Here is a 27,992-nt window from a genome sequence, read left to right as displayed (position 1 = left end):
GAGAAGCGTATTCGGAACAGCAAGGAACCCAGGAGGAGGCTGGTGTGGCTGAAACCGAGCGAGCCAGGAGAGTGCGCGGAGGTGAGGTTGGAGAGGGATCCGCTCACGGCTTCTGCTAGGAGTGCGGAGGAGCCACCGGAGGGCTTGAGCCGAGCGGCGTGCGCTGACTTGAGTTTTAACCGGATCTGGTAGAATACATGTCTGGATACTGAAATCACCAGCTAGTAGCCAGTTTGCAAGTCCCACTGAGGGAGCGCCCGTGACTCCCTCAGGATGCGCTTCCCTCAGCTGCCATCGGGGGCCAGCAGAGTCGCGCCGAGCTCCGCGTGCACTGATTGCTGCGCCCTGCCCCGCCCGCCCTCAGGCACAGGTGGCTAGTCCCTGAGAATGCAGAGACAGAAACCGGTACCTAGCGCCTCCGCTCGGCCCCTTTAAAAGCTGGTTTCCGGAGGCCTGACCTAGGGCATGGGATGCTCGGGGTGGAATCGAGAGTTGGGAACCCGGGAGGTGGTGAAAACTTCCTTAGTTAAGATTCCAACTTCTCCCGGGCCTGATTCCCTTAGGGCGTCCCCAAGTGGGCAGAGCTTCCCAGCGGCGAACTTCGTTTGGTTCCTTAGGTCATCTAGCTGGGAGGCACAAGAGGCCCAAAGCGCCTCCCTCCACCCAGACCAGAGAAACCCCAGCACGACTGGGAAAGTCAGGAACCACCGCGTAGCCTCTTCCAGCCCGGACCTGGCTTAGACTCGACTCTCTCCGCAAGACACACGTAGGCAGGTCCATCGCCAGCCGGGGAGAGGGGTGTGAGCAAGAAAGGAATAGGTGCGCGGCGGGACCCGCCCTCTCTCAACAGGTGAGTCACCCCAAATGGATTTCGGTTCTCCAGGATCTGAGTCCGCTCGGTTTAGCTTAATGCATAGAGGGCCGGACAGGACCAGCAATATGAGAGCGCCCTCTTGGCCAGCGGGTCACTTGGTTCCGGCGCCGGGGGCTGGAGCGCACCTGGATCAGCCCACTTCCGGGGAGGGAGGTGGAGGAACCCCTCCCCGCTGCCCACCCCAAGCCCTGCCCTCCGCTGCAACCCTTGTGTACCTGGGCGGATCCATTCCCCAGGGCTCGTAGGGGGTGGCCTGGTTCAGAGAACTACAATTGGGGCAAGGAAGTTTCTCCCCGATAGCTGAAAGCGTGCGCTTCATCCACGTTGCTTCCGTTCATTAAAACTTCTAGAACGCGGCAGGGTGGACGTTCAAGGAATAGGAACAAGGAACAGAAGCGGGAAAGGGGAGGAGCGTGCACCCCTCCCGGCCTTGGTGCGCGCCGCGCCCCCTACCCTCCGGTACTTGGGAAGGGACGCGCGGGCTGGACGCGCCCAGACGGCCGAGATGGCGCTGGTGGCCCGCGGGCTTTCGCTTGGTCTGCGCTCCGATCCGGCCGCCCTAGGCCGGGGTACGGTTGTCTTCCTGTGGCTCCTTTTTAGCACCTGGTGCACAGGTACGGGGGACGGGGGCGCTGGTGCTGCGGAACGGTGGGAGGTCACTCTAGAGCGATATGGATAGAGTTGCATACGGCCGAGGAGGCGGGAGAACGTGGTGGGGGCCAGAAACTAGGACCTCCAGGTCTAGTGGGTCTTCGGAGATCCCTTGTGTGCCGGGATGAGGGGAATTCCCCCATCGGTGTAGGGGAGCGCTCCCTGCGCCTTGTCTGGAGATAGCAGGAACTGAAACTCCCGCACGGTGAGCCTCGGGGCTGCTAGAAGAACGCGACCCTTTGTGAGGCTGGAGAGAAGGACCGCCATATCACTGGGAAAGGCTGGGTGGGCACCTGGGCGCACCCCGATTTCTAAGTGTTGGAGTAACGGGGAGAGGGCATAGGAAGGCTGGATCAGACTCTTCCTGGAGCGAGAGATTAACAAACAGCGCCTGGGCCTCGGGTGGATGTGGGATTGGGGACTTCCCACTTTCCGAGCCGCACCTACCTCCCGCGGTCTCGGGAGTGTCTATGCGTTAAGAGTCCAGTAGGGTGGACTTATGTACTCGAAACCATCTTCTGCTGGCACACTTTCGCCTAGATGGCATGCTTGTTTAGGTGGGGGTGAGGGAGCTCTCTCTTTGGGCCAGCACTTTTTCACGCGGTCATTTGAGATGGCCTTGGGTAGGGTGAGGTCGTGGGAGGCTGGTGGAGATACTGCAGGGGCCTTTAGCCACTGCCTGGGAAAGATTTTCATCAAACAAGACCAGAATTTTTCCTCCAAATTAAAGGAAAGAAAGAACCCTAGATAACGTGGAACAGTTGATGGTTCGTTTTGAAGTGGGGCCTGGGGCACTGAAGGCATTGCAGTGGCCAAAGACCAATAGCCAAGGGAAGAAGGGATGGGGTGGTTTAGAGCTGCAGTCCCCAATCCCAGGGTGGTGGACCGGTAGGGTCTGTAGCCTGTTAGGCACTGGGTGGCAGAGCAGGAGGTGAACTGTGAGCAGAGCTTCATCTGTATTTACAGCCACTCCCCTGGCTCCTGCTACCACCTGAGCTCTGCCTCTTGTCAGATAAGTGGGGATATTAGATTTTCATAGGAGCGATAGCCCTACTGTAAGATGTGCCTTCAAGGGATCTAGGTTGTGAGCTCCTTATGAGAATCTGAGGCCAATGAGCTGAGGTGGGGATGTCATGGACTGAATCATCCAGAAGCCATCCCCCAGTACCCTGTTGGGTGGAAAAATTGTCTTCCATGAAACTGGTCACTGATGCCAAAAAGACTGGGAACTGGTTTAGGGCTACAGGCTGGGAAGAGAGATGGCCGGGAGGTTCCAAGGAAACTGGCCATGTGTGACTGTACCTGCCACTTCAGCCCCACGGGTCCATATAATGGGCATGATTATCGTACCTACCTCACCGGTCCTGGGGATTAAGGAAGAAAGTGTGCCAGGTGCTCCATGAAATCGTACACTATGTCAAGCCGGTGACAAGTTGTGTTCCTCATTTCTGTTGAAGTACCTCCCTGAGCTCACAGTAGTCCCTGTTGACACTTCTTTTGCCCTCAGCTCCTGCCAGTGCCATCCAGGTGACCGTGTCAGACCCCTTTCACGTGGTGATCCTCTTCCAGCCGGTGACCCTACCCTGCACCTACCAGGTGACCACGACCCCCACAGTACCCATTGTGGTCTGGAAGTACAAGTCCTTCTGCCGGGACCGCATCGCTGACGCCTTCTCCTCAGCCAGTGCTGACAACCAGCTCAATGCCCAGCTGGCAGCTGGTAACCCTGGCTACAACCCTTACGTGGAGTGCCAGGATAGCGTTCGCACCGTCAGGGTTGTGGCCACCAAGCAGGGCAACGCTGTGACCCTGGGAGAGTACTACCAGGGCCGGAGGATCACCATCACAGGAAGTACGTAGGGGGGTGAGGCTGGGCTTGCTTGGGTGGTGGGACTGGAGCCTTTGTGCCCCGTCTACAGTTCCCATGTCGATGTCTTAGAGGACAGTGGAGGGAGTGATCCTTCCTTCTGTCTGTCCATCCAGTCCTTTATTTAACAGCAAAGATTTATTGACCACCTAACATGTAACAGACATTGTTCTAGGCCTGGGGAATACAGCAGTAGTCAAAATTGTTAAATCACAGGTCACGTCCCAGTGAGAAAGACAAATTCAACTTAAACTGTCAAATGCTTGACAACAGAGAAAATCGGGCAAGGCAGGGATTCATTTGTAATAATGCCAGTCATATGAACAATAAGAAGTAAAGCGTATGTAAGTAACAACATACTCCCGTGTGCCAGGCTCTCATCCAGGTCTATATGGAGGGACTCATTTTAGATTCATTTAGTAATTTAATGAATCAGTTCTATCATTGTTATTTTACAGAAGTCCAGAGAGATAAAGGGACTTGGATTGGGTCCCACAGCTGGTAACAGCTGGGATTGTAACTCAGCCACTGTGGTTCTAGGCTGGAGAGAAGGTGGCATGAGTGACCTGAAGGGGCAAGAGACTTGAACAGGGGAAACCACAGCTTGCCGGGCACTTTATGCACATTGTCCCACTGGGTCTTGACCACCTGATTTTATATTCCTGACAGCTGAGGCAACGTTAGTTCCTCTGGGTACACAGGTAGTAAAGGCTTGGGTCTGGGACCCAGGCAGCCCTGACAGCTCTTGTTCATAACCATAATGTAGCCTCCTGCCAGAAGGGCCTAAGTGAGGGGCAATGGGAAGGCAGCCATTCATCCGGTCAGTATTTATCAAGCATCTGCTATGGGCTAGGCACTGTGGCGAGTGCTGGGGATAGTGTAGTGATTGAGATGGCCAAGGTCCCTGCCCTCAAGGAGAGGACATTCTAGTGCATGAGACTGGCAGTAAAAATGCAGGCAAAGAAAGAATAAGAGGATTTCAGAGAATGCCCAGTGCTGTAAAGAAAATAGCCCTGGTGATGTCCCCCTGAAGAACTCTGTGAATGTGATTCGAGGGAGCACAGGGTCTGGGCCCTAACAGTGAGGGGCAGTGGGCCAGGGTGAAGGCTCACTCACTTAATGGATGTATCCTTTCACGATCTTGAACAAGGATTAGAGTTTTAGTCTCGGGCATGGGAGCAGAGGGGAAAGGGAGGATTCTGTTGCAGACCCCAGGAAACCAGGCCACTTTCCTCCATGCTGTTGGAGCAGAGATGAAAGGCAGGGTTCTAGGGGACCAGCCTGTCAGTCCTGTTCTGGGGAGGGACCAGGCTTGCTTGTCATGAATTCCCGTAGGCAGCTCAGCTGTCAGCATCCTGCTGTTCTGGAGGTTGGGGTGCTTCTAGTGTGTGTTTATATTCCTGATTTTATATTCCTGACAGCTGAGGCAACGTTAGTTCCTCTGGGTACACAGGTAGTAAAGGCTTGGGTCTGGGACCCAGGCAGCCCTGACAGCTCTTGTTCATAACCATAATGTAACCTATACAGGCACCCCCTCTAACCCAGGGATTGCTCCAGTCTGGACCAGCGCCTGTCAGGACAGCCCAGATACTGAGAGTGGCTCCTCTGCTGGGCACAAAACTCCAGAATGTGGGTGGGGAACCTTTCCTGCTCTAGAGGCCTCACAGGCCTAGGTCTTTCAAGCTGCCTTGAGCCAGGTCCTGCCCTGACTGTAAACATCCATTGTGAGTCTATCCTTTCAGGAAACAGTACCCCTGAGAGCTTCCTCCATTTCAGCTTTGAGGTTGGGGAAAAGGGGACTTTCCTGTGGTGTTCCTGTGGTTATCCACTGTGCTGGTTTTAAAAGTGAAAAGAGTCCTGGGCCACCAGAAAGCTGTTCACCCTAGGGGTCCCTTAGGTCAGGGTGAGTCCTCCCTTCTGTTCATTCTTCTCTGCTTGGAATGGTGATGGGGCACCCAGGGAGACTCTTTGGGGTCCATATGTCCTCGTTTAGCAGCAGAGGAGTAGAGGGCCCATAAGACTTCTGGAACCTTGAGGGCCACCTCTACCGTGTATAAAGAGGGAACCAGAGGCCTGGCTTCTGGTTCCCTCCCATCAGAGACCCAGCATCTTCTCCCTGCACCTAAAAAAATTAAAGCAGTGCCTAAACCCATGTGATCTCAGAGCCAGATGGGGACTGGGAACAGGGTGTGCCTTGCAGGAAGGAGGTGGGTCCAGGCCTTTAGATTGATCTAAAGATGCCAGAAAGCCATTATTATTTTTGTGGGTTTTAAAAACATTATACAGGCCAAACCAAATGCAACCGGGCCCATACTGGGCCCATGACACTCCCAGATGTCACCCCTGACCTGATGTAAAGATACAGGTGGAAAAAAAATGGGTCAAGGGGGCACTATGGAAAATCTGGAGGATTTAGGAGAATCTATTATAATTTAGAGCGGTGATTTTCAACCCATGTGCCACGGCACAGTGGTGTGCCATGAGAGGATCTTAGGTGTGCCACGAAAATTTTTAAAGATCATTAATAATTTTTGAAAAAAGTTCAAAGCACTGTAAGTATATGCTTTTAAACTCTTTTTTGGATCAACATGTGTGCCATGGACGTTTAACTATAGGTTCAAGTGTGCCATGAGATTGAGGATTCACTGGTATAATATGTACAAAGGGACCCAGCGCACAGTAAGAGCTTAATAACCAGAGGCTAGGCTAGATGCCTGGCTGTGGAGGGGAGGCTCGGCCCCCACTGCTTCCCTTCTGCTCCCAAGGTCACCTTATCCGAGGCCCTCCCTGGCCTCCTGCTCCTGGCCAGTACTCCCTGACTGCCTTCTCTGATTCGTTTTCTTGGTACTGCTTATCGCTCTCTGATATGTGACGTAGTTCAATTTTTTATTTGTCTCTCTTTCCCAGTTAGAATCTGGGCTCTGTAAGGGCAAGAATTTATGTCAGTTCTTTATGGCAGTGGTTCTCGAATGTTTTGGTCTTAGAATCTCTTCACACTCTTAATTACTGAGGTCCCAAAGAGCTTTTGTTTTTATAGCCAGCAGACTGAGAGGAGTTTAACAAATGTTTTAAATGACACTAATAAACTTATTATAGGGTAACATAAATAACATGCTTTATGGGGGGAAACATACAAAACACGCCAATGTTCCAAAGAAATTTCAATGAAAAGAGTGGAATAGTTTTATATTTTTGAAAGTCTCTGAAGTCAGGCTAAATAGAAGAGCCTGGATTCTCAATGCTGCTTCAGCGTCTATCTTATCTCCCCGAAGCCTCTGGAAAACTCCACATTACACTCAGGAGAGATTACAGAGAAAGGTAAATAATGTTTTGGTATTGTTATGCAAATAACACAGGCCTTAGTGCAGAGGTTCACATCTATACTCCCAGCACTTAGAGAGGTTGAGGTGGGAGGATGGGCTGAGGCCTGGAGTTGGAGACCAGCCTAGGCAAAACAGTCTCTTAAAAAAAAAAAAATTTTTTTTTTTTTCTCTTCTAAAGATAACATATTTAAAAAACGAAAAAGAAAAAAAGCTTTTAATCTTAGGGATCTCCTGAAAAGGTCTGAGGGTACCCCAGAGGTACACAGGCCACACTTGGAAAACCATTGTTCTGTAGTATAGCAAGTGTCCCCAATACCTCCTAGAACACAGGGTGTGCTCAGTAATTATTTGTTGAATGTTGAGTGAGTGAACAGATGTGTGCCCAGAATGCTGGAATAAGGAAGGTCAGCATGAGGAGAGAGTGGGTTCTTTTCTGCTCCCCACCTGGCCCTGTGTCATGTGCTGGGGACCCAGCAGTGGCGGAGACAGACTGGTTTCTGTGGTGTAAAGCCTGCTTTCTCACAGGGCGATGGATGGTCGGCAATGGCACAGCAAGGCAGGCAGGAGCCCAGTGGAGTCTAGTGAGTGAAGGTGATGGGGTGAGGCTAGCCTGTAGCCAGAGGCCAGGTCATGCCAAGGGCCCTGTGGGCCTGGAGAAGGCGTCTGGGATGGTGGAAACTGATCCTGTTGAAAGGAGGGTCTCTCTGTGGACCGGAGGCATTCCTGCTGAGGAGAGAAGGCTTAGGTTCTTTCATTCCTTTAGCAGTCTTTGACAGATGTCCCATTGGGCACCAGGTGGTACAGCTGGGGACACCCACAGTTACTGCTCTCAGAGCCGTCATGGTGGAGGGCAGGGTGTCCAGGGTAAGGCAGTAGGCAGGTTACAGGGAACTGGAGCTGCCAGGAAAGAAGTTAGGGCACTTCTTGCCTGCTACGCTCACCTCTGGCCTGCTCCCCCCACCCCCCTGGGTGCCCCCTGTCCACACTGCTCAGTGCCTAAAGGTATTTAACTAATTAGGGCCTGAGGAGTAGTGCAGAAACCGGATGTGGTGAAAGACTTTGATTAGTGGCATAATTAACAGTCTCCTTGCCTGGGACTGCTTCTGGCTAGAGCGTCCCCAAGCCCTGGGCCTGACCTGGAATGTGGGGAGGAAGGTAGGGAGTGGATAGGTAAGTGGGAGGGTCTCAGTCCCTCTGCCTCCCACACAGACACACTGGCTCTTTGGAGTTGCCTGGGCATCTCCTGCTTTCTGGAACGTAGCCCATCTCTGCCTCTCTACCCTGGGCCCATCCCCTGAGCCTATCCTAGGCTCCATGGCAATGCACGGCCAGGGAGTTAAGGCTCGAGAGGTGGTGCAGAGGATGGCTCTAAGTTGAAAAGCACTGTCTCTGGAGACTGATTGTCCCTGCCCCACCACTGGTGATCTGTCCAGACCTGGTATCTCATCTACAGTACGGGGGTGAGAATGGTACCCTCCTCACAGACTTCCTAGGATAACCTGAGTAAGTGTTCAGAACAGGGCACAAAGGGCAGCATGCCTTTGGTAGGAATTCTCTCCTCGCCCTTCAATAGCTGCAGTGCCAGTGGTGTGTTGGGAGCAGGGGTGACTCTGGTTAGGTGCCCCCCACCCCTAAGGTGCCCTTATGCCATGTCCTCCTGACCCAGATGCTGACCTAACCTTTGACCAGACAGCGTGGGGGGACAGTGGTGTATATTACTGCTCCGTGGTCTCAGCCCAGGACCTCCAGGGGAACAATGAGGCCTACGCAGAGCTCATCGTCCTTGGTGAGTGGGGCTGGGCCCCAGGGGCCTGGGATGGGGGAGGGTGTGGCCCCTTCTGTGCACCTCTGTCTGCCCTCTGCTCACGCTCTGGGCTCTGTCGCCGGCTTTGCTCTCCCCTCAGCACTGCCAGTCACTTGGGCTTTTTTAATATCCTGCACCCCAGGCAGGGTCCCCTTGCCCATAGGCTTGAAATCAGCCAGAGCCAAACAAGAGTGGAGAGAACTGGGGACTCTGCTTCTTTCCAGTCTCTTTTTTTTTTTGAAAATCCAGACATGCTCAGAGATATCAGCAGTGAGTGAGGATAGCTGATTGTGTATAAATCGATCAGCAGTGAGTGAGGATAGCCGATTGTGTATAAAATTACAGGGACCACCTGCCACACCTCTGAGTCCCTTGCCAAATAATAGGTGCTTTGCCATCTGCCCTGCTGGGAGAGCGCTGCAAGGCCTATACAGACGTACAAGTTTGAGTGAGGCTGAGAGGAGGCCAGCTCCAGGCGCCCAGGGGCAGAGTAGGGGATCTGGCTATGAGGCCTCCCTGCCACATGTGGAGGGGACATGGCCACTGGCCAGGTGCCCTTATGTCCGCTAACATACATAGTCTTATGTGGTACCTGCTCTGTTTGAAAGATGCTGGGGGCTGCAGCTCAGTCGCCACGTGGCTGGAAGCAACCCAGGTGCTCGTGCCACAGCACAGTTCACATGTTGCACTGGTGACTCGGCAACCACTAGGTGCCCTTTGACAAAACACTCCATCTGCACCAGTAGTTCCCATACTCTAAAAGTAATTATCGAGGGTCTCCCGGAGTTTTTTAAGTTTTCGTGGGTTGTATCTCTGGTTGCTTAGAAGAAGAAACGGGGAAATGTTTTAATTTTTAGCACACGATCCACTAGCCAACAGGGCAATGAGGTCATCTTGTCATAGAACCTTGGGGAAACTCCACTGTACGCTCATGAGAGAAGAAGAGTGAAAAAGGCAAATAGTGTCTTAGTGTTGTTAGGAAAATAGCGTTGGCCGAATAGCCAGACTCTACTCTGAGAGCCACCAACTGCCATGTGTCCTGCCTTCTGGGGCCAGGTGGTGCCACAGGGGTGAGCCCCGGAGAGGGCTTTGTGGGTGCAGGACTGCTTGTGTGGAAGCCCCGAGACACAAGGGCTGTGGACACAGAGCTCCAGGGCCCCTGAAGGGAGACAGGTGGGAGACGTTTCTCTGTGACATGATGTGTGAACTGGGTTCAGTCCCTCAGGGGTCATAGAACTGGGACCACATTTGACTTTTGCCTTTGTAGGCCTCTTCTGTTTAAAAAAATTTGGGGATCGTGTTATACAGACAATTCATTATTATGTATTTTTGCAGATTTTAAAATAAAAGTAAAATATTTTCATGGGCCATAGGGCACTGTGCCTACTCTAAGGAAATAGGACTGTCCCTGTCCCCTGGGGTGGAGCCCTTTGAAGTGCTAGGACCCATGTATGAGAAGGAAGATGGGGTGCCCAGGCTGAGGTAAAGTCCTCAGAAAGCCCTGGGGTATGTGCTGAACCCTTTGCAACATGAGAGCCATGGATTATGTGATGGAAGTTTTCACACCTTCCAGGACCCACATCTGGGCTGGGGTGGAGGGTAAGAGCCACCTGCTAGGACTCTCCTAGGCCACCAGCTGTTCCCCATTCCAGGGCACAACTTTGACTTGACCGCCCTGGAGCTGACATGATGGGCAGGGGCAGCCTGGGCTGGCTCTTACCAGCATAATCTCCTGTTTCTCTTTTGTCCCTCCAGGGAGGACCTCTGGGGTGGCTGAGCTCTTACCTGGTTTTCAGGCGGGGCCCTTGGAAGGTATGGGGGGTGGAGTCCGGAGTGGGACTTCTCTTGGGAGTTCCCCCTCCCCAACTAAACCCTGCTCGCTGTGGACCCCCTGCTAACCTGGCCTGACTCAACTGCGTGGCATGTAGTGACCTGGCTCTGGGCCTGGGGGAGGGCAGGGTGGACTGAAGAGGGCCTGGGGTGCAGGCCAGGGATCCTGTGACTGGCACTGCAGTGTTCTTCAAACAGGGGTCTCTGGGCAGCTGCCTCTCTTCTTCCTTCCCAGAGGCAACTGTCTGTCTTGCTCCGGCCAGGGTGCCTGTTGCTTTCTGCCTTGTGTTTTTGAGCCCAGAAGAGGGCCCCTATCTGGGTGCTGGCCTGGGCTATAGCGTGGTGACCTGCCCTCTGCTGCTGAGCCTGGCCTCTGGCACAGAGAACAAGCAAGGGCTGCAGGTTCCCCACAAGCTTTGCACATAGTCCCCCATGCCAGCTCTGCGCTGCCCTGCTTAGCCTGTCCGTCCCTGTCCTCTCACAGACCTCCCAGCTCAGGACCTCTTCTCCTCTCTCTGCAGACTGGCTCTTTGTGGTCATGGTTTGCCTGGCCGTCTTCCTCTTCTTCCTCCTCCTGGGCATCTGCTGGTGTCAGTGCTGCCCACACACCTGCTGCTGTTACGTCAGGTGCCCCTGCTGCCCAGACAAGTGCTGCTGCCCGGAGGCCTGTAAGTCTCCTCAAGTGCCCACCCCAACCTGGCCCCCTTCCTGGGCCTGGAGCAGGGTGGGGAAGAAGAGGTGGCTATCCACCTGCCCTCTGGGGTGGCGCCACTGGTCTGGAGGTTATGGGGTTATCAAATGGGGAGAAAGTAGGCCGGGCAGGGTCTGCTATTTCAGATTATCATTGATTTACTCCAGTTTTCAGTTTATTTTTAATTCTCACTTTGAGTTTTTTCTTTTGCTGGTATAATCCATGTATATGGTGAAAAGATGCTGTGCAACTGTATAAGGTAATATTCACATGGAAGTAAAGCTCTCCTTTTCTTTTTCTTTGAGACAGAGTCTCACTTTGTGGCCCTTGGTAGAGTGCCATCGTGTCGCAGCTCACAGCAACCTCTCACTCTTGGGCTTAAGTGATTCTCTTGCCTCAGCCTCCCAAGTAGTTGGGTGCCCAGCTTTTTTTTTTTTTTTTTTTGCCTTTTTTTTTGTTGTAATTGTCATTGTTGTTTGGCAGGCCCAGGTTGGATTTGAACCTACCAGCTCCGGTATATGTGGCTGGCACCCTAGCCACTGAGCACAGGCACTAAGCCAAAGCTTTCTTTAAAAACAAAATTTTGGCTGGGTGTGGTAGCTCACGCCTGTAATCCTAGCACTCTGGGAGATGGAGAGGTGGGAGGATTCCTTGAGCTCTGGACGTGTAGACCAGCCTGAGAAAAAGCAAGACCCCGTCTCTACTAAAATTAGAAAAACTAGTGGGGTATGGTGGCAGGCACCTGTTGACCCAGCTACTCAGGAGGCTGAGGCAAGAGGATTGCTTGAGCCTAAGAGTTTGAGGTTGCTGTGAGCTGTGACACCATAGCACTCTACCCAGGGCAACAGAGCAAGGCTCTGTCTTAAAAATAAACAAACAAATAACAAAATGTTTAGGGAAAAAAATAAGACATCAAACAAGGCTTACAGCACCACATAATTTAAGCAAATTTTTAAAAGCATGTTTCCACACAAATGCTACAATTTTACCTAGCAAGGACATAATCAGAGTGGGCACCTGTAGAGGGCTAAGAGTGGACGTGGGGCCAGGGAGAGAAGCAAACCAAACAGAAAGGCAAGGGAAGAAAGAGTCCTCTCTAGCTACTGCCCTGTTTCCATCTCCTCCTTGGGAATGACAGCTGTCACTAGTCCCTAGTTTCCTTTGGTGGAATGTCATAGAGTAGACCAGCATGTCGGCCCACCATCCACGGAGCAGTCACCATCAAACACCAGGCAACCATTACAACCTCAGGCTGTGTGTCTTCCACCATGAGATGGGGCTGTGGAAGAGCATGAACTAGGTACACCTAGGGATTTGGCAAACTCAGGTGCACAGCACTTGGCTCCTGACTTGGCTTATATATGGTGTTCCATGCACACGGGTTGTCTGGCATTGCTGCTGTCATGCTCAGCAGTGACTAAGGACCTAGGAACCAGTTGGAGCCCTGCCAGGCCCACTGGCTGACCTCAGACAAGCAGCACTCCCTCTCTGAGCCCTGTTCCTTCTCTGGAAGGTCCCAGTCTCCCAGGGTGCTGGGAGCATTACGGGAATACCATTTGTAAATGCCCAATACCAGGCACAAGGCACAATCCTTGCTGGCTGATTTTATAGTCATTGATCTCAGTGGTGGGCATCCTAGTTCCTCTGGAAAAGTTCTGGTCCCTGCGGGCTCATCCTGGCCACAATTTCCCCTCTATTGTCATGATTAGCTGAGAGGTTCCTGCTTGGGCAGTGGGTTTTAGTCTATTTCACAGATGGGCTACAACCAACAGATTAGCCCACAGATTAGGACTAGGCCTGGGCTGCATTCTTCTGTCCCAGCACCATACTTCCCCCATCCTGAGACCCTTCCACCCCAGCCAGAGGTCCTGTTAACTCCTGACAGAGGGCCTGTCCCTTTTGTCCCACACCTGATGGGGGACAGCACCGCCCTCTGCTAACTATAAAATGGCATGCTTTCTGAGCCAGTGATGCTGCTTCTCCTAGGTAGGGCCATGTACTTAGCCTTCTGGTTCCAAAACAGAAGTGAAGGGAAACTTTGAGCCCATCTCTGCCTTCCATTTTCTTGTTAGTGTCCCAGGGAGGAAGCGACTTCCTAGTGCCCACTGACCTTTCTGGGGAAGCGGCCACCAGAGCCCAGCCTCTTACCAGGAGGAGGAAAAGCAAGGGGGATTTGCCCATGAGCTGTCAAGCCTAGAGCCTGGGGTGGGGGGAAGGTGGGTGCAGCCTGGGAGCTGGAGGCACTAGGAGATATTTTGCTGCTCTGCCAGGGCTGGTAAGTTAACTAACTACTGAGGCTCGTGTCTCAGACTGACTTCCACTGCATCTGGATCTGGAAGGTGACTTGGTGGGGGAGGACCCAGCATGTATGAGCACAAAGTGAGCAATGCCTCCTCCCAGATGACTCATTTTTCTAGAACAGGGGCTCGGTCACTGAAGTGGGTACGCGATTCCAGCTGTGGGTGCAGTGGTGGACGCTGCACACAGCCTGGGAGCGAGTGGCTCATGACTGTAATCCCAGCACTCTGGAAGGCTGAGGTGAGAGGATCCCTTGAGCTCAGGAGTTTGAGACCAGCCTGAACAAGAGCAAGACCCTGTCTCTCTACTAAAAGTAGAAAAATGAGCCAGGCAGGTACTCAGGAGGCGGAGGCAGGAGAGTCTCTTAGACCCAGGAATTTGAGGTTGCTGTGAGCTGTTATGACACCATGGCACTTTAGCATGGGTGACAAGAGTAAGACTTAAAAAAAAAAAAAGAAAAAAATGGGTGGGGGACAACTTTGCCCACTGTTGCCCTGTAAGCAGGCCCAGGGTGGGCACATCTTCTAAGAAGTCAGCTGGAAGTGGGAATTATGTAAAACTTTTGATTGTCACGTGTTGGCAAACCACCCTACTGTCAAGCCAAACATGCCAGTCTTCCACATTGGGTTCATGGGCTGCCGGTGTGCACTGCCTGCTCTAAAACTTCTGTGAGGAATCACACAGGACATCTCTGATGTCCCCTAGCCTCAGGGATGCTGCAGAAATGCAATGAAGACCAGCAGGGACCCTAGTCCCTAGGGAAGCTTTACAACACAGGGGGTACTGGGAAGAAGGTCTAGGCGCCTGTCCCTCCAGAACCCCTGTGGGTGGAGGGCAGCATGGCTCCTGCCCACTTTCTCATGCAACTGTCTGTGTTCTCCTAGTGTATGCTGCTGGCAAGGCAGCCACCTCAGGAGTCCCAAGCATCTATGCCCCTAGCACCTACGGCCACTTGTCCCCAGCCAAGACCCCACCCCCACCAGCCATTATTCCCATGGGCCCTGTCTACAATGGGTACCCTGGAGACTTTGACAGAAGCAGCTCAGGTGAGGCCTGGGGAAAAGCAGGAGGAGCTGGGGTCGGGGGCAGGGCTGGGAATGTAAGGTTTGGCTCCAGGTGAATAGCCACTGACAGCCAGTCTCCCTTTAGTCGGCGGCCACAGCTCCCAGGTACCCCTGCTTCGTGATGTGGACAGCAGTGTGACCTCAGGTGAGAACCCATCATCCTGAGCTTGGATGTGCCTGCTGGGGAAAGGGCTGAGCTGGCATCCTTCCTTCCAACCTGACCATGTCCAACCCTTTGTCCCTAGAAGTCCGTAGCGGCTACAGGATTCAGGCCAACCAGCAGGATGACTCCATGAGGGTCCTCTATTACATGGAGAAAGAGCTGGCCAACTTTGACCCTTCTCGACCAGGCCCCCCCAATGGCCGTGTGGAGCGGGGTGAGCAGGACCCTTGGGGTCTGAGGGTTTCTGGGGTTGGGGGGTAGAGGGAAGCATGACATTCTGATACTTGCTCCAAGGATGCTTGCTGCAATTCCTTATATAGACCTTACTTTCCTACCATGGCCCTTAGAGAAGGTATGAGCCAACAGGGTGACACTGCTGGACATCAGGCTCCTGGCCTACCTCCAGCAGTGACACCCGCCCCCTCTTTCCTTACAGCCATGAGTGAAGTCACCTCCCTTCATGAGGATGACTGGCGATCTCGGCCTTCCCGGGTCCCTGCCCTCACCCCGATCAGGGATGAGGAGTGGGGTCGTCGCTCTCCCCGGAGTCCCAGGAGGTGGGAGCAGGAGCCCCCTCCAGAGCGACCAGGGAGTGGCTGGAGGGCTGGGCGGCCCCGGGCCCACTCTGTGGATGCTCTGGACGACCTCACCAGGCCAGGCTCTCCTGAGTCAGGGAGGCGGTCTCCTCCAGGTAGAGGGAGGCGAGGACGGGCCTACACACCCCCGCGAAGCCGCAGCCGTGATGACCTCTATGATCCAGACGACTTGAGGGACTTTCCTCACTCCCGAGATCCCTACTACAAAGACAGGTCTAGGGATCGCCCTCATGCTGATCCCAGGTCCTACCCCCACCGGTCCCAGGACCCTCGGGACAACAGCTCCAGGTCTGAGGACCCTCAATATGATGGGAGATTACTGGAAGAGGCCTTGAGGAAAAAAGGGTCTGGGGAGAGGAGGAGACCTTACAGGGAGGAAGAAGAAGAAAAAGAAGCCTATTATCCCCCCGCGCCTCCCCCTTACTCTGAAACCGACTCCCAGTCGTCACGAGAGCGGAGACTTAAGAAGGTGAGAGCAGCCTTCTGACTTTAAGACCCTTCCTGAACCCCTCACCTCCGGAGCCCCCCAGTTTATACTTTTTTTTTTTCTCCTTTACAGAACTTGGCCCTGAGTCGCGAAAGTCTAGTCGTCTGATCTCTCGTTTTTGTATCTTTTTTTTGTATCTTTTTTTTTTTTAACTGAAGTAACATTGATGAAGGTCTTCCCCTCTTAAGTCTAAATAAAATTTATAATCACAAGGCGAAAGTCTCCAGAGAAATGTTTGTTTTGCTGCGCAAGGTGGGAGGCAGCTGCGTCCTGTCTCAGGAGGAAGGCACTGTCCGCCCGCCGCCTCCTCCCTCTGCCCAGGCCAGGAATACGTGCCCCACGCCTTCTCCGCCTGGCCCCTGCGTGCGCGCGCCAGCCCCGCCCCGACGTGCGCATGCGCCCCGGTCCTCCGCGCACAGCTCCCGGGTCTCCGGGAGTGCGCGCGCGCCCCCTCCCGTCCACCCACTTACCCCTCCCCCTCGACCTACTTTACTGTCCCCTAAACCCTGGCGGTCCGCCTGGTCCCCGGCGACCTGAGCCCCTCCTCCGGGCGCCCCGACGTTCCATCCGGGCCCGCATTCCACCTGGGTAGCGCGCGGCGGGCGCCGGAGGGCCGCGGGCGGCAGCGGCGGCGACCTCGCGCCCCGCCGAGACCCGGGCCCCATGCGCGCGCCCGCCTGCCGAGGAGACAGACAGCGCGCGCGCTCCCCGGGGGCTGCCCTCCCCCCGCGCGCGTCGGCCCCGGTCTCGCGCCGCCGCGCGCGCGCAGCTCAAGTAAAGGAGGAAAAAAAAAGGGGGAAAAATAGAAAGCCGCGGCGGCTGCAACAGCGATCCGCCGCCGGACAGGGCTAGGCTGGGCGGCGGACGCGCGAGCCGGTGATCCAGGGACAGGCGGCGGCCATCCAGGGCGGGCCGTGTTAAAAATAAAAGTCGCGGCGGCGGCGGCTGTTCAGGGAAGGAGGCCCGAGGGCCGCGTGAAGCGGGCGGGGGGCAGCCGCGCTGCGTCCCGGAGCCTCGAGCCGCCGGAGCCGGTGGGCGGGCGGAGGCAGCGGCGGCCGGAGGAGGTGGCGGCTGCAGGAGCGGCGGCGGCGGCGGCGGCATCTCCTCCTCACATGACCCCACTGTTTGTCCCCGTGATCAGCGCGAGCGGCTCCCGTGTCTCCTCCGTCCCCTCCTGCCGCGCGGCGTGAGCGCCGGGCTCGGGGCCCCCCCGGCCGCCCGCCCCCTCCCCTCCCTCCCCTCCCCTCCCCTCCCCCCGGGCCTCGCGCCCCCCCCCCGCCCCTACCCCCCCCATGGACATGTTGGACCCGGGTCTGGATCCCGCTGCCTCGGCCACCGCTGCTGCCACCGCCAGGTAAGAGCGCCCGGCCGGGCCGTGCCCTCGCGCGTCCGGGCTCCGGCCCTTCGGCCTGTAGGCTGGGCCGCCATGATCCCGAGCGGCCGCCAGGCCCGGCTCAAGATGGAGGCCGTGAGGGAGGGGGACACCCGGACCTAATGTCCCTGGACCCGGTCCTAGCGGTGTCCCGAACGTCAGGCGGAGTCGGACGGGTTGGGGCCCTGCACCTGGGCGGAGGGGCAGGGGCGCTGGCAGCCCTGACCCCTCCTCTCCTTGTCTTCTCCACAGCCACGACAAGGGACCCGAGGCCGAGGAGGGCGTCGAACTGCAGGAAGGTGAGTGCTTGCGGGGCCCACTGGGGCTGCGGCCGCGCCCAGGAATGGGGCTGGGGGCCCCTGCCCGGCGCGACCAATGACTATCCCCCTACCCTCCTCCGACCGCAGGCGGAGACGGCCCTGGGGCGGAGGAGCAGACGGCGGTGGCCATCACCAGCGTCCAGCAGGCGGCGTTTGGCGACTCCAACATCCAGTACCAGTTCCGCACAGAGACTAATGGAGGACAGGTGAGCAGCGGGCTGGGAGCCCGGCGGGCCAGTGGAGGGTTGAGCGGAGGGTCGAGCGGGCGGTCTGGGAGAGGCTCGGACCTGGCCCCAGCGCCGGTCTCGCCGCTCTGCCGCCCCCTGCAGGTGACATACCGCGTAGTCCAGGTGACTGATGGTCCCCTGGACGGCCAGGGCGACACGGCTGGCGCCGTCAGCGTCGTGTCTACCGCTGCCTTCGCGGGGGGGCAGCAGGCTGTGACCCAGGTGGGTGTGGACGGGGCAGCCCAGCGCCCGGGCCCCGCTGCTGCCTCTGTACCCCCAGGTCCCGCAGCGCCCTTCCCGCTGGTAGGTGCCCAGCAACCCCTGGGGGGTGGAGAGGGGACACTGACTTTGCTCTTGGGGACTTCCAGGGAGTGGGGCAGCTGACATACATATGCTCCATTCAGGCTGTGGGGTCACTTACCTGTCATGCCCAGTAATTCCTTGGGCAAGAACTCTTGGAATTTTTTTTAAAGTTTTTCTTTTTTTCTATAAAGTGGGGATGATATCTCTAAAAGAAAAGTTTCTTAGAGTTAAAAGTGGGTTGTCTGGGCAAGTGATTGCCAAGTATTTGCCAAGTTCCAGAGTTATAACAAGACACAGGATGGAATGATATAGGTAGAAGGGTCCCACTCCTGTTTATGGCAAAGAACGTTATTATCTCACAAGCAACAGGGAAATGGGATGGGGGAATAGAGATGGCTAAGGGTTGCCTCTGTTTCCTTCTCTCCAGGCTGTAATCCAAAATCCCTTCAGTAATGGTGGCAGCCCAGCGGCCGAGGCTGTCAGCGGAGAGGCGAGATTTGCGTATTTCCCTGCGTCCAGTGTGGGCGATACCACGGCTGTGTCTGTACAGACCACAGACCAGAGCTTGCAGGCTGGAGGTAAGAAGAAGCCAGGTTGGAAGACCTGGAAGGCAACAGGTCTGCTAGGTAGAGAAGTCCCATAGTGGTTCCAGCTCTGCCCCGTTATAGCACTAACCCCCATTCTCCCTGCAGGCCAGTTCTATGTCATGATGACGCCCCAGGATGTGCTTCAGACAGGAACACAGAGGACAATTGCACCCCGGACACACCCCTACTCCCCGTATGTTCACCCTGGACACAGCCCTATTCCCATGAGCAGGGAACACTGAAGGGCCTGGTGTTGGGGCCAAAGGAAGGGAGGGTTTTCTGGAATAGGAGCTGGGAAGTTCACACAGCAGGCACATGGTGAATTTTTTGGCCTATTGTTGCTTCTCTAGTCTGGGTAACGAAAGTGCCATTTCCTCTTTCTGCACATAGATTTATCTTGCAAAGATAATTTTCAAGTGTAGCAGGTTAGTGAATGCTAGGGCAAATAGGCCTGAGATAATATATGCCCATTTTCCCCCCCTCTTCTAGAAAAATTGATGGAACCAGAACTCCCCGAGATGAAAGAAGAAGAGCTCAGCACAATGAAGGTAAGGACAAGGTGGAGCTCCTGGGCCAGCCCAGGCCACCACAGCCTCACAGGCTCAGCCTGTCCCCGTGTTTGCAATAACAGATAGGGCGATGGCTCTGCTGGAGAGATGCTTGTTGGATGCTAAAGGTGGTGACTGGGAAGGGGAGAGGGTCCAATATTAGAACAGAAGGGCAGGAAGTATGAGCTGGAATTGGGCATGTGTTTTGACACACCTGGCTAGTGATTTTGAATTAATGACCAACATCTGAAGAGTTGATTTCACATTCCCACATGGATTTCCTGCCCCTCTTGAAAAATTGGGTTATGTGGCTCACCTGGACTGACCTTTCCCCGCATTAGCTGTTGCACTCACATTGTTCCCATGCCTGCTTGGCCTCCAGAAATAGCTCTGGTCTGCTGGGGAACACATCTGAGAGAGACACCACAGGAAGCTGTGTCTCTGGCTGGCTGAGCATTCTGCTCTCCCCAGGAGTCTCACCTAAGATCATTTTTGGGCTGCAACACTGTCCCCCTAGGTCCTGTGCTTCAGTCGTAGCCACTGCAGTGGGCATAGTGGTGCCAGGACAGCCCTTGCACCCAAACAGCCATCGTTCACCAAATGTTTACTGACGGTGGATTCCAGGCTGAGCAGCGTGGGCCCTGCGCCAGGTCTGGAGTTGGCCTAAGTGTCAGGGAAGCTCAAAGGCAGGGAGGGCTCGTATCTGGCTGATGGGGCATGAAGGATGAGGGATGAGGCAAGGCTTCCCCAAGAAAGCATTCTTTGGGAGCATCTGCCAGGAAGAAGGCAGCATGGGTCAGGTTGCTTCAGGGAGGGCTGGTTTGGTTGCAGCCGAGGGTCCGTGTGGAGTGTAGCTGGGAGGGTTGAGGCAGGGTTGAATGTCAGTGAGATAGTAACTTCTGAGGGTGTTTGATGGGGTGGGAAGTCTTTCGTCTACTGAGTTGTGTTCTAAGCAGCTCACTGAGTTCAGGCATTCATTCAACATACACTACGTGCCTGCATCCCCTGCCCTGTGCCAGGCCTGCTGGGGCAGTGGTACCCTGGGTAACAGAACAGAATCTCAGCTCTCAGACAGGAATTATACGCAGTTACAGTATAACATCAGGTGGCACAATAAGTCACAGGCTGGGAAGTATGGCTGGATGAGGGGAGGGAGAGGAATGGCAGCAGGGTGCGCTGAAGGCCTCTCTGAGAGGTGACATTTGAGCAGAGATCTGAACAGCCCTTAGGAAACAACCAGTCAAGAATGTGGGGAGAGTCCCAGGCAGAGAGAAGAGCAAGTACAAAGGCCTAGGCCCTGCGTTGGCCCAGATTTGCTGTGTTTGAGAAGGAGCAGAATTCAGGAGAAGAAAGAGAAAGTTAGCAGGTGGCAGTGGGGGGGCTGCCAAGGCCAGATCACAGAGGGCTCAAATGACCCCCCCCCCCAGTATGGATGTCCCTGCTCCTGTGGTTTTATTCTGGGGTGATTTCTGCATGGAGGCTGGATGGTGAGGCTCAGAAAGTAGGAAGTGACCGCAGGCGGGGGCCTGAGACAGGGCAGGGCGAGAGGGGATGGGCATAGGGAATACTCCAAGGAGGAAGAATCAGGGTTTCATGCTGAGCTCCAGCCCCTTTAGAGGGAAGGGGTGAGTCCGAGCTTGGTTTCAGTCTGAGCTTGGGGTGTGTGTTTATGAGGGACCTCCAGGGTGGTTGTTAATCTCTGCTCTTGTCTCACCCTCTGTAAAATAGTGTTATATGACTGCCCCAAGGTTGCTAGTGAGGACGTAGGGAGTAGAGATGACAGGCTCCCAGCGGTGTGTGGTATGCCACATGATAAAACTGAAATGAGGGACTCTCATGGTGGCACCTGGCCACCTTCCCACCCTGCTCTCACTGTGCCTCTCCCTAGATTGATCTGCTTCCCAACAGTCTTGAGTGAGTCTGTCTCATCCTATGGAAAGGGGCTTCTTCATAAGCTTGCCCTCATCCTCCAGCTGTGCCCTGCCCATCCCCCCGGTACCCTCAGCAGTCTGGCTCATTTCTCTACCAAAACAGTGCCACTTAAGGTCACCACTATGACCTCATTGCCAAATCTGCTGGCTTCCTTTCCTGTCTGAGCTCCAAGCATCTGACCTTGCTTATTCCTCTCCTTTCGGGAATGTTCCTTCTGTGCTACCCTCTCTGATTCTCCTATGCTCTTTGCTTCCTTTCCCCCTCACGTACCTCAGAACAAAGCTCCCAGACTTCCTGGGAAGCTTGTCAAGATCTCAAGGGTTCTCCCAGGAGGTTCTGAATGAGTAGATCAGAAAGAGGGCCAGGAACCTGTGTTTTCAGTAAGTTCCCAGGTGATTCTTCACAGTGGGTGAGTTTGAGAAACTGCTTTGCCTGCTGGTGTTTCTAAGGCAGGCCCCTCTTCATCTGCCTGGGAAGTACGGCACCTGAGGCCCAGGAATGGCCCTCAGAAGCTCTAGTTGAGCTGAAACTCTGTTCCCAGTTGCAGTTATTAATCATTTCTCTTTTCTCCAGAAGACTGTGTGACCCACGGAAAGGTGAGAACTGCTTCCAGATGTCCCCCTGGGCTTCACCTACTGCCTGCATCCTCGTGGTGGTCAGCACTGTGTTCTTTCTCCATTCTCCTCTCTGGACCCGTATTTTGAACTGTCCATTTAAAATCTCCCCCTCTGGATGTCCTTGAGACACTCAAACTCAACTTGTCCAAAATAGAATTCACTGTCTCCCCTCTCCAAGGCTCCCATGCCACAGGTCATGCTCCAGAGCCGCTGCACCCTAGTCTCAGTTACCAGAAACAGAAGCCTCCGCCCTCTTCTTCCCTCCCCGCCTCAAACTACAGAGTTCTGTTGTCACAGTGGATTTCAAATCAGCCCCTCTTTCTCCTTTCCTCTCTTTCCCACCACTTCTTAGTCCCACTGCTGCCTGTCTCAGAGTCACCAGCTCCAGTGCCTGCAGGGCCTTAGGGAGGGACAAACCCTCCGTGTGTCAGAAAGGGAACAGGGTCCTGGTGAACTGGGACACACATGTCCTGCCTGAAAGCAGTCCTTGCTCAGTGCCAGCCCGTTGCTGTCATGTTAGAATTGAGAGTCACTGTTGCTAGAACCTCCGAGAAGCTGGAAATCCAGATCTTTATTTAAAATCAGAGTTTTAAATGTCACATGGAATTACCTTTTCTGTTACCTTGATTTCCACTCTGAATGTTACAAACGTGTTCTTTCTACTTACTTTGGGTTTACTTTGCTGTGTTTTGTGTTTTGGAAGTTTTTGCCTCCTAGCTTTGAAAGGTGATTCTAAACCTTTTTTTTTCTTAATGTAAACTTTAATGGCTGCAGACTTCACTCTGACACCACCTTAGCTGCATCCTGTTTGGATTTATTGTGTTTTGTATTTTCATTATCATTCACTTCAAGGTATTTTCCGATTTTCCTTGTGATTTCTTCTTTGACCCTTGTCTTATTTGGAGGTATGTTGCTTAATTTCCAAATATTTGTGGGTGTCCTGGATCTTGTTTTTGTTACTGATTTGTAATTTATTTGTGTGTAGTCAGAAAGCATACTCTGTATAATTTCAGTTCTTTAAAATTTTCTGAGACTTACCTTATAGCCCCAGTACAGTGTAGCTTGGTGAAAGCTCTGTGCACACTTGACTAGAACATGGATCTGCCATTGTCAGGTGGAGGGTCCCTGAGTGTCGGTGAGGTCATCATGTTGGTTGAGAACATTTAGGTTTTCTGAACTGATTCTTTTGCCTACTTGTTCTGTAAGTTTTTGAGAGAGAAATGTTGATTTCTATCAACTGTATTTGTGGATTTGTCCAGTCTTCCTTTAGTCCTAGCAATTTTTTTTTTTGACAGGGTCTTGTTCTGTCACCCAGGCTAGAGTACAGTGGCATCCTCATAACTCACTGCAACCTCCAAAGCCTGGGCTCAAGTAATTCTCCTGCCTCAGCTTCCCAAGTAGTTGGGGCTACAGGTGTGCACCACCACACCCAGTTGATTTTTCTTTTCTTTTCTTTTTCTTTTTTTTTTTTTAGATACGTTCACTCTGTCACCCTGGATAACATGGCATCATCATGGTTCACAGTAACCTCAAACTCTTGGGCTCAAGTGAACTTCTGGCCTCAGTTTTTATATTTTTAGTAGCAACGAGGTCTAACTTTTGCTCAGCTGGTCTTGAGCTCCTGAGCTCAAGCAGTTCACACGCCTCAGAGTCCCAGAGTTCTAACATTACAGACGTGAGCTACTGTGCCTGGCCTGATTTTTCTATTTTGTATGGAGATGGGATCTTGCTATGTTGTCCAGGCTGGTTTGGAACCCCTGGCCTCAAGTAATCCTCCTGCCTTACCTTCCCAGAGTGCTAAGATTACAGGTGTGGCCCAGTTCTGGCAGCTTTTGGTTTTAAATTGTGTTTTAAATTGTTATATGGGTGTAACTGAGGTCCTTCTGTGGAACAGACATATCCTTGATCTTAATGGGTCTTCCTCCATTTTAAATGTGCCTAATGGTTTTCCCAAGCCAAAGCCCTGACCATATCATCACCTCCTAGTGACAGGGCCTAGGCTAACGGGCCTGGACCTCTAGAGGAGAAGAAGATGAGGTCCAGACCTGCTGGCAGAGCATTCAAGGCCTTGACAACCTATTTTTACAACCTCTCCCCGCCCCCCCGCCCCCCCCCGCCCCCCCCCCCGTTCTCAGTGTAGTTTCTTGTTTTTTTAAATTTAATTTCAGATTAATACAAGGTTACAAGTAATTAGGTTACATTGTTTGTGTTTGGTAGGTAAAGTCCCTGTTGTACTTGTGTCCCGCACCCAGGAGGTGTGCTGTGTACCCTTATGTTGTGCCCATAGGTGGGAGGTGGGAGCTCACCAATCCCCCCCACCCTGCAGTATTATTTTCATGTCACATCTTCTGGGTTCTTGCCACCTGTCTGCCTGATGTCCTTCCTCTCAGGAACCAGCCCAGTGTTTGCTAAGTCTTTATCCGGGGTTTGGTCATACCCCCACTCTGGTGCAGAAACCATGGCTTTTCCCCTGACATCCCCCAGGCATTTTGTATAGTCTTCGGTTGTAACACTTGTGCTTGGGTGTCACCACTCACGTGTACTTCACAATGGCACTGAGTGCCAGATGGGGCAGAGCCAGGGCTAGTCCCCCCTAGACTCAGCCTCCAGGAAGGCCCTGCAGGCAATGGTGCAGTGGTGAGTTTTAAGATTTTGACTCGACTGGGGAAGCTGCAGCCTGGGCTCTGAGGCCGGGCCATGGGGAGGCCCCTCACTCCACAGACACCGAGACACTGTCTGCAGCTGAGTGCCACTGTTGGAGACCTGAAGACTGGGGTGGCTGTCTTTGTCAGGAAGGCTTGGCTCACCATGATAGTGACGTAGTATTAAGCACTCACTAAGCCCAGGGCTGGTATCAGGGTTTCAGAGAAAAGAAGAGCAGGGGAGGAGGGGGGCCCGTCACTGGAAGGTGTTTTCATTCTGGCCAAAGTGGGAGGCACTTGGAGGTAGAGAAGGGCTGGCTAGCAATAGGGGGACAAAACCAAGAGATGAAGCTGGGATTTGCTTGGCAGTGGGCCACAAGGATTCTAAAGGAAGGGCAGAGTTGGATAAGGTGTGTCCTCTGGGTGTGATGAGGAGGAGGTATGCTCTGGCCCGCCCTCCTCATGCTCACTGGGCACTTTCCCCAATGTCCCTTCACCACCAGGTGTACGGAGACCCCAGGCAGGTGTCAGAAGGATGGGACGTGGCCACTAAAAGGCATGTGTCCTGTGTTCAGGGGCAGCTGCCACCCCAGGCAGGTGTCAGAAGGATGGGACGTGGCCACTAAAAGGCATGTGTCCTGTGTTCAGGGGCAGCTGCCACTCAGCAAAGTTTGAACAAGATTGTGAAGTTGCATGGAACAAAATCACACATGTGGTTTTGTCATGTAAGATCTCCCTTTGGTTTGCCGCCCCTGGCCGGCAGAGCAGTGTTCGTGTTCCTGGGTGAGGCCAGAGCCACAGGTGCAGCTGCTAGGGGCCTGGAAAAGGATTTTAAGTGGGGGTGAGACATGGTCAGATTGATTATAGAGATGAAGTGAAAAACAGAATCACAGCCTGAGGCCTCTGGGGAGACTGGAGAACCAGTCTGGGGCTGCAGGAGCTGGCGAGGGGCTCTGGCCCATTCCTACCCTCCAAGAATACACACCCACTGTGGGCAAAGCTCTGTTTTTCAAAAGATGCCAATTTTGTTGAGAAATGCCTTGAGTTTTAAATGTTGGCTCAAATTTTGAAAAATATGCTGAGCTGGGCAACATAACCAATGGGAAGCCCCTGACATATGATTCTGGCCCTAAAGGTACGTGGCACTTGAGGGTCAGCTTGGCATGGAAGCTGGCTGCCTGGGTCCACTTCTCAGCCCACACTTACCATTGCTTAGATTTGGGCTGGGGCTGTGCTGTACCTCAGTGTCTCCGGTCTCAGCATCTCCCCTCTGAGGGACGCTGCTGGGGTACCCCCAATAAGTGCCATCAGCGCAGTGGTGTTTGTGGCTGTTGTTCCTGCAGTGGAGCGGAGGCGGAGGGACAAGATCAACAACTGGATCGTCCAACTCTCAAAAATCATTCCAGATTGTAATGCAGACAACAGCAAGACAGGAGCGGTGAGTGTCCACTGCTCCCTCTGGCCAGGCAGCCACCTGACCCTCAATTGCTGTGGTGGGCCAGGCCTCCAACCCCTTCCAGAAAGTCAGACCACCTTGGGGCCCAGGACTCATCCTGGGTGGGCCACCAGGCAGTGCTCACTCTGATGTGCTCACCCCCTTCCCGCAGAGTAAAGGAGGGATCCTGTCAAAGGCCTGTGATTACATCCGGGAGCTTCGCCAGACCAACCAGCGCATGCAGGAGACCTTCAAGGAGGCTGAGCGGCTACAGATGGACAATGAGCTCCTGAGGCAACAGGTGGGTGCCAGGGCCTGCAGTTGGGTGGGGAGCCCAGAGCACCAGATGCCAGCAGCCAGCCCTGGGCTCCCTTGCCCCCGTTGTGTCTGCCAGATCGAGGAGCTGAAGAACGAGAATGCCCTGCTTCGAGCCCAGCTGCAGCAGCACAACCTGGAGCTGGTGGGCGAGAGCGCCCGGCAGTGACACCCGCCTGCCCACCGTGCAGCCGCCACCAGTGCCGGCCTCTGCTGCCCCCTACCCCAGCCCTTAGCACAGAGAGGGACACTTGCCCCTCCCCCAGCTGCGTTTTTTTATAGTAGATTTTTAACAAAAATGGGGAGAAATAATGCATTTCTGTGGATACAGTGCCCACCATCCTTGACTTGGAAACAATGTCCTCCCTCCCCATCTGTCTGTCTGTCTGTCTTCTCCTGCCCTCACTAAGCCCTGGCGCTTCTAGTGCTCTCACCTGGAGGCGAGAGGGAAGAGGACAGGCCCTGCCATATCCGCTGCCTCCTCAGTCTCTAGAGGTGCTGAGACAGGGTGCTTATGGGAAAGAGGGGAGCCTGTGGGGGGCCATCCCTGCAGCAGGGAGGCCACATCCTACCCCACCTCTTGTTTCTGGATCCCTGCTCCCCTTTGAGTGTGTGTGTGCGCGCGTGTGTGCGTATGTGCGTGCGTATGTATGTGTGTTTTAATTTTCTTTATGGAAAAATGGACAAAAAAATAGAGAGGTATTTAACTGCAATAAACTGGCCCCATGTGGCCCCCGCCTTGTCTGACTGCGTGTCTGTCCATCTTGGGAGTGGGGAGGCGGTCTGGGGTCCATGCCGAGTTCTGTGATGGCAGGGCTTCAGCTGCTGTGGTTGTGGACATGGCCAATCCCAGCCATCCCGCACCCCTGGGTGCCCACTCATTGGTTGGACGGATAGAGGAATTAAGAAGTGAATGTCCTCTTTGAGGCCTTAGGGGTGTGTTGGGGGGGTGGGGGAACCTAGGGTCGAGGACATGTCCCATGTTGGAGCAGAGGCTGGGGTCTCCCGTGTCAGCAGTTCCTGAAAACAGACCTGGCTTCTGACCCTGCCCTTCTGGGCTGAAGCCCTCCCCTCTGCACAGCCAATGGTGGGGCCTGGCCTTGAGCCCCCCACCCCCAGGGAGGGCAGATGGCCAGAAAGCCAAGCTTGGCCCGTCAGCCTGTCGCCTTGTGCCGTGGCTCTGGCGCCTGTGCCGTGACCCCTGCCCCTGGCTGATGATGAAACCTGGCCTGAGCTGAGATGCAGCCACGCCTGGTAGGGCTGGGGGATGCTGCTGCCTCTCCCTGTGAGTGAGCATGGGGCCATTTGCCAGAGTCTTCCTCATCCTGCAGCCCCATTAGGTCCCATCCACTCCGAGGAGCTAGGCCTGTCATTTGGTCGCCTTGCTGGGCTCTCTGCCCCCATCTCAAGTGTTCCCAACTGGTCTCTTCCTTGAGAGTCCTATTCCTTTTACTGGCCATTCCCATCTTAGGTCTCCCTTATGAATGGGGAGGCATATGGTAGGGAGCTCTCCAAGAGCCTGTCCATATTTATGGTTTTGAGTGGGCCTTGGCAACATTCCTGGGCTCCAGTGACACGGTTGACACTAGATGGTCCTAGAGTGAGTCAAGAAACAAAATAGCCAAATGTTGAAGGGCCTATCTCTGCAACCAAAGTTTGTGGGTCTCCTGGGCTGTGTGCACCCTGAGGTGTTCTAGTAGTAGATAGGTGTGAAGATGCCACAGTTAGGCAGCCTGGGTTTATTCCCCTGTCTATCCAGCAGTCTCCTGGAAACCAGCTTCCAAAAGAAAGCCCTGGTTTGTAGGGTTTGCCAATTCCTGTAGTGTAAATTCTCCCACCACTGTTGATTTCAAGGCACCAACATGGTGCCACTGAATGTGGAGTTGGGATGTTGCACAGTCTTCCCTGTTGACCAGTTTTGGCACAACCACTGTGCTCTACTATTTCAAGCTTGGGGATGGGGGGAGAGCCTGGTGGTTAAGGGCACAGGCCTAGAGTCGGACTGGAATCCCAGCTCAGCTCTGGGCTAGGCAATCTTGAGCAGTG

General features: G+C 54.2%; 2 protein-coding genes across 10 annotated transcripts; both read left to right on the top strand.

Moving 5' to 3' along the window:
* The first annotated feature begins 405 nt into the window (after positions 1 to 405).
* Positions 406 to 16,035, top strand: LSR (lipolysis stimulated lipoprotein receptor). Of its 7 annotated transcripts, XM_053604767.1 has the most exons (11): positions 406 to 850; positions 1,225 to 1,488; positions 3,033 to 3,377; positions 8,382 to 8,501; positions 10,275 to 10,331; positions 10,871 to 11,017; positions 14,223 to 14,384; positions 14,488 to 14,547; positions 14,648 to 14,779; positions 15,002 to 15,630; positions 15,721 to 16,033. In XM_053604767.1, exons 2-11 carry the CDS (start codon positions 1,380 to 1,382, stop codon positions 15,754 to 15,756), a joined length of 1,797 nt encoding a protein of 598 aa, XP_053460742.1. In that variant the 5' UTR covers positions 406 to 850; positions 1,225 to 1,379; the 3' UTR covers positions 15,757 to 16,033. The 7 variants fall into 7 exon arrangements, with proteins under 7 accessions (XP_053460742.1, XP_053460743.1, XP_053460741.1 ...); XM_053604768.1 differs by lacking the exon at positions 406 to 850 and having other exon boundaries at positions 1,112 to 1,488; positions 14,651 to 14,779; positions 15,721 to 16,035; XM_053604766.1 differs by lacking the exon at positions 406 to 850 and having other exon boundaries at positions 1,112 to 1,488.
* Positions 16,036 to 16,871: 836 nt separating this feature from the next.
* On the top strand, positions 16,872 to 26,690 carry USF2 (upstream transcription factor 2, c-fos interacting). Of its 3 annotated transcripts, XM_053604776.1 has the most exons (11): positions 16,872 to 17,002; positions 17,273 to 17,319; positions 17,428 to 17,546; positions 17,670 to 17,870; positions 18,298 to 18,448; positions 18,563 to 18,650; positions 18,947 to 19,005; positions 21,511 to 21,533; positions 25,540 to 25,634; positions 25,804 to 25,932; positions 26,026 to 26,045. In XM_053604776.1, exons 1-10 carry the CDS (start codon positions 16,941 to 16,943, stop codon positions 25,922 to 25,924), a joined length of 966 nt encoding a protein of 321 aa, XP_053460751.1. In that variant the 5' UTR covers positions 16,872 to 16,940; the 3' UTR covers positions 25,925 to 25,932; positions 26,026 to 26,045. The 3 variants fall into 3 exon arrangements, with proteins under 3 accessions (XP_053460751.1, XP_053460750.1, XP_053460752.1); XM_053604775.1 differs by lacking the exon at positions 21,511 to 21,533 and having other exon boundaries at positions 26,026 to 26,690; XM_053604777.1 differs by lacking the exons at positions 17,670 to 17,870; positions 21,511 to 21,533 and having other exon boundaries at positions 26,026 to 26,690.
* Positions 26,691 to 27,992: the final 1,302 nt, after the last annotated feature.

This window comes from Nycticebus coucang, chromosome 10 (genome assembly GCF_027406575.1).
Source record: "Nycticebus coucang isolate mNycCou1 chromosome 10, mNycCou1.pri, whole genome shotgun sequence".
Taxonomy (NCBI): Eukaryota; Metazoa; Chordata; class Mammalia; order Primates; family Lorisidae; genus Nycticebus; species Nycticebus coucang.
This window is presented reverse-complemented; position numbering and strand designations above follow the sequence as displayed.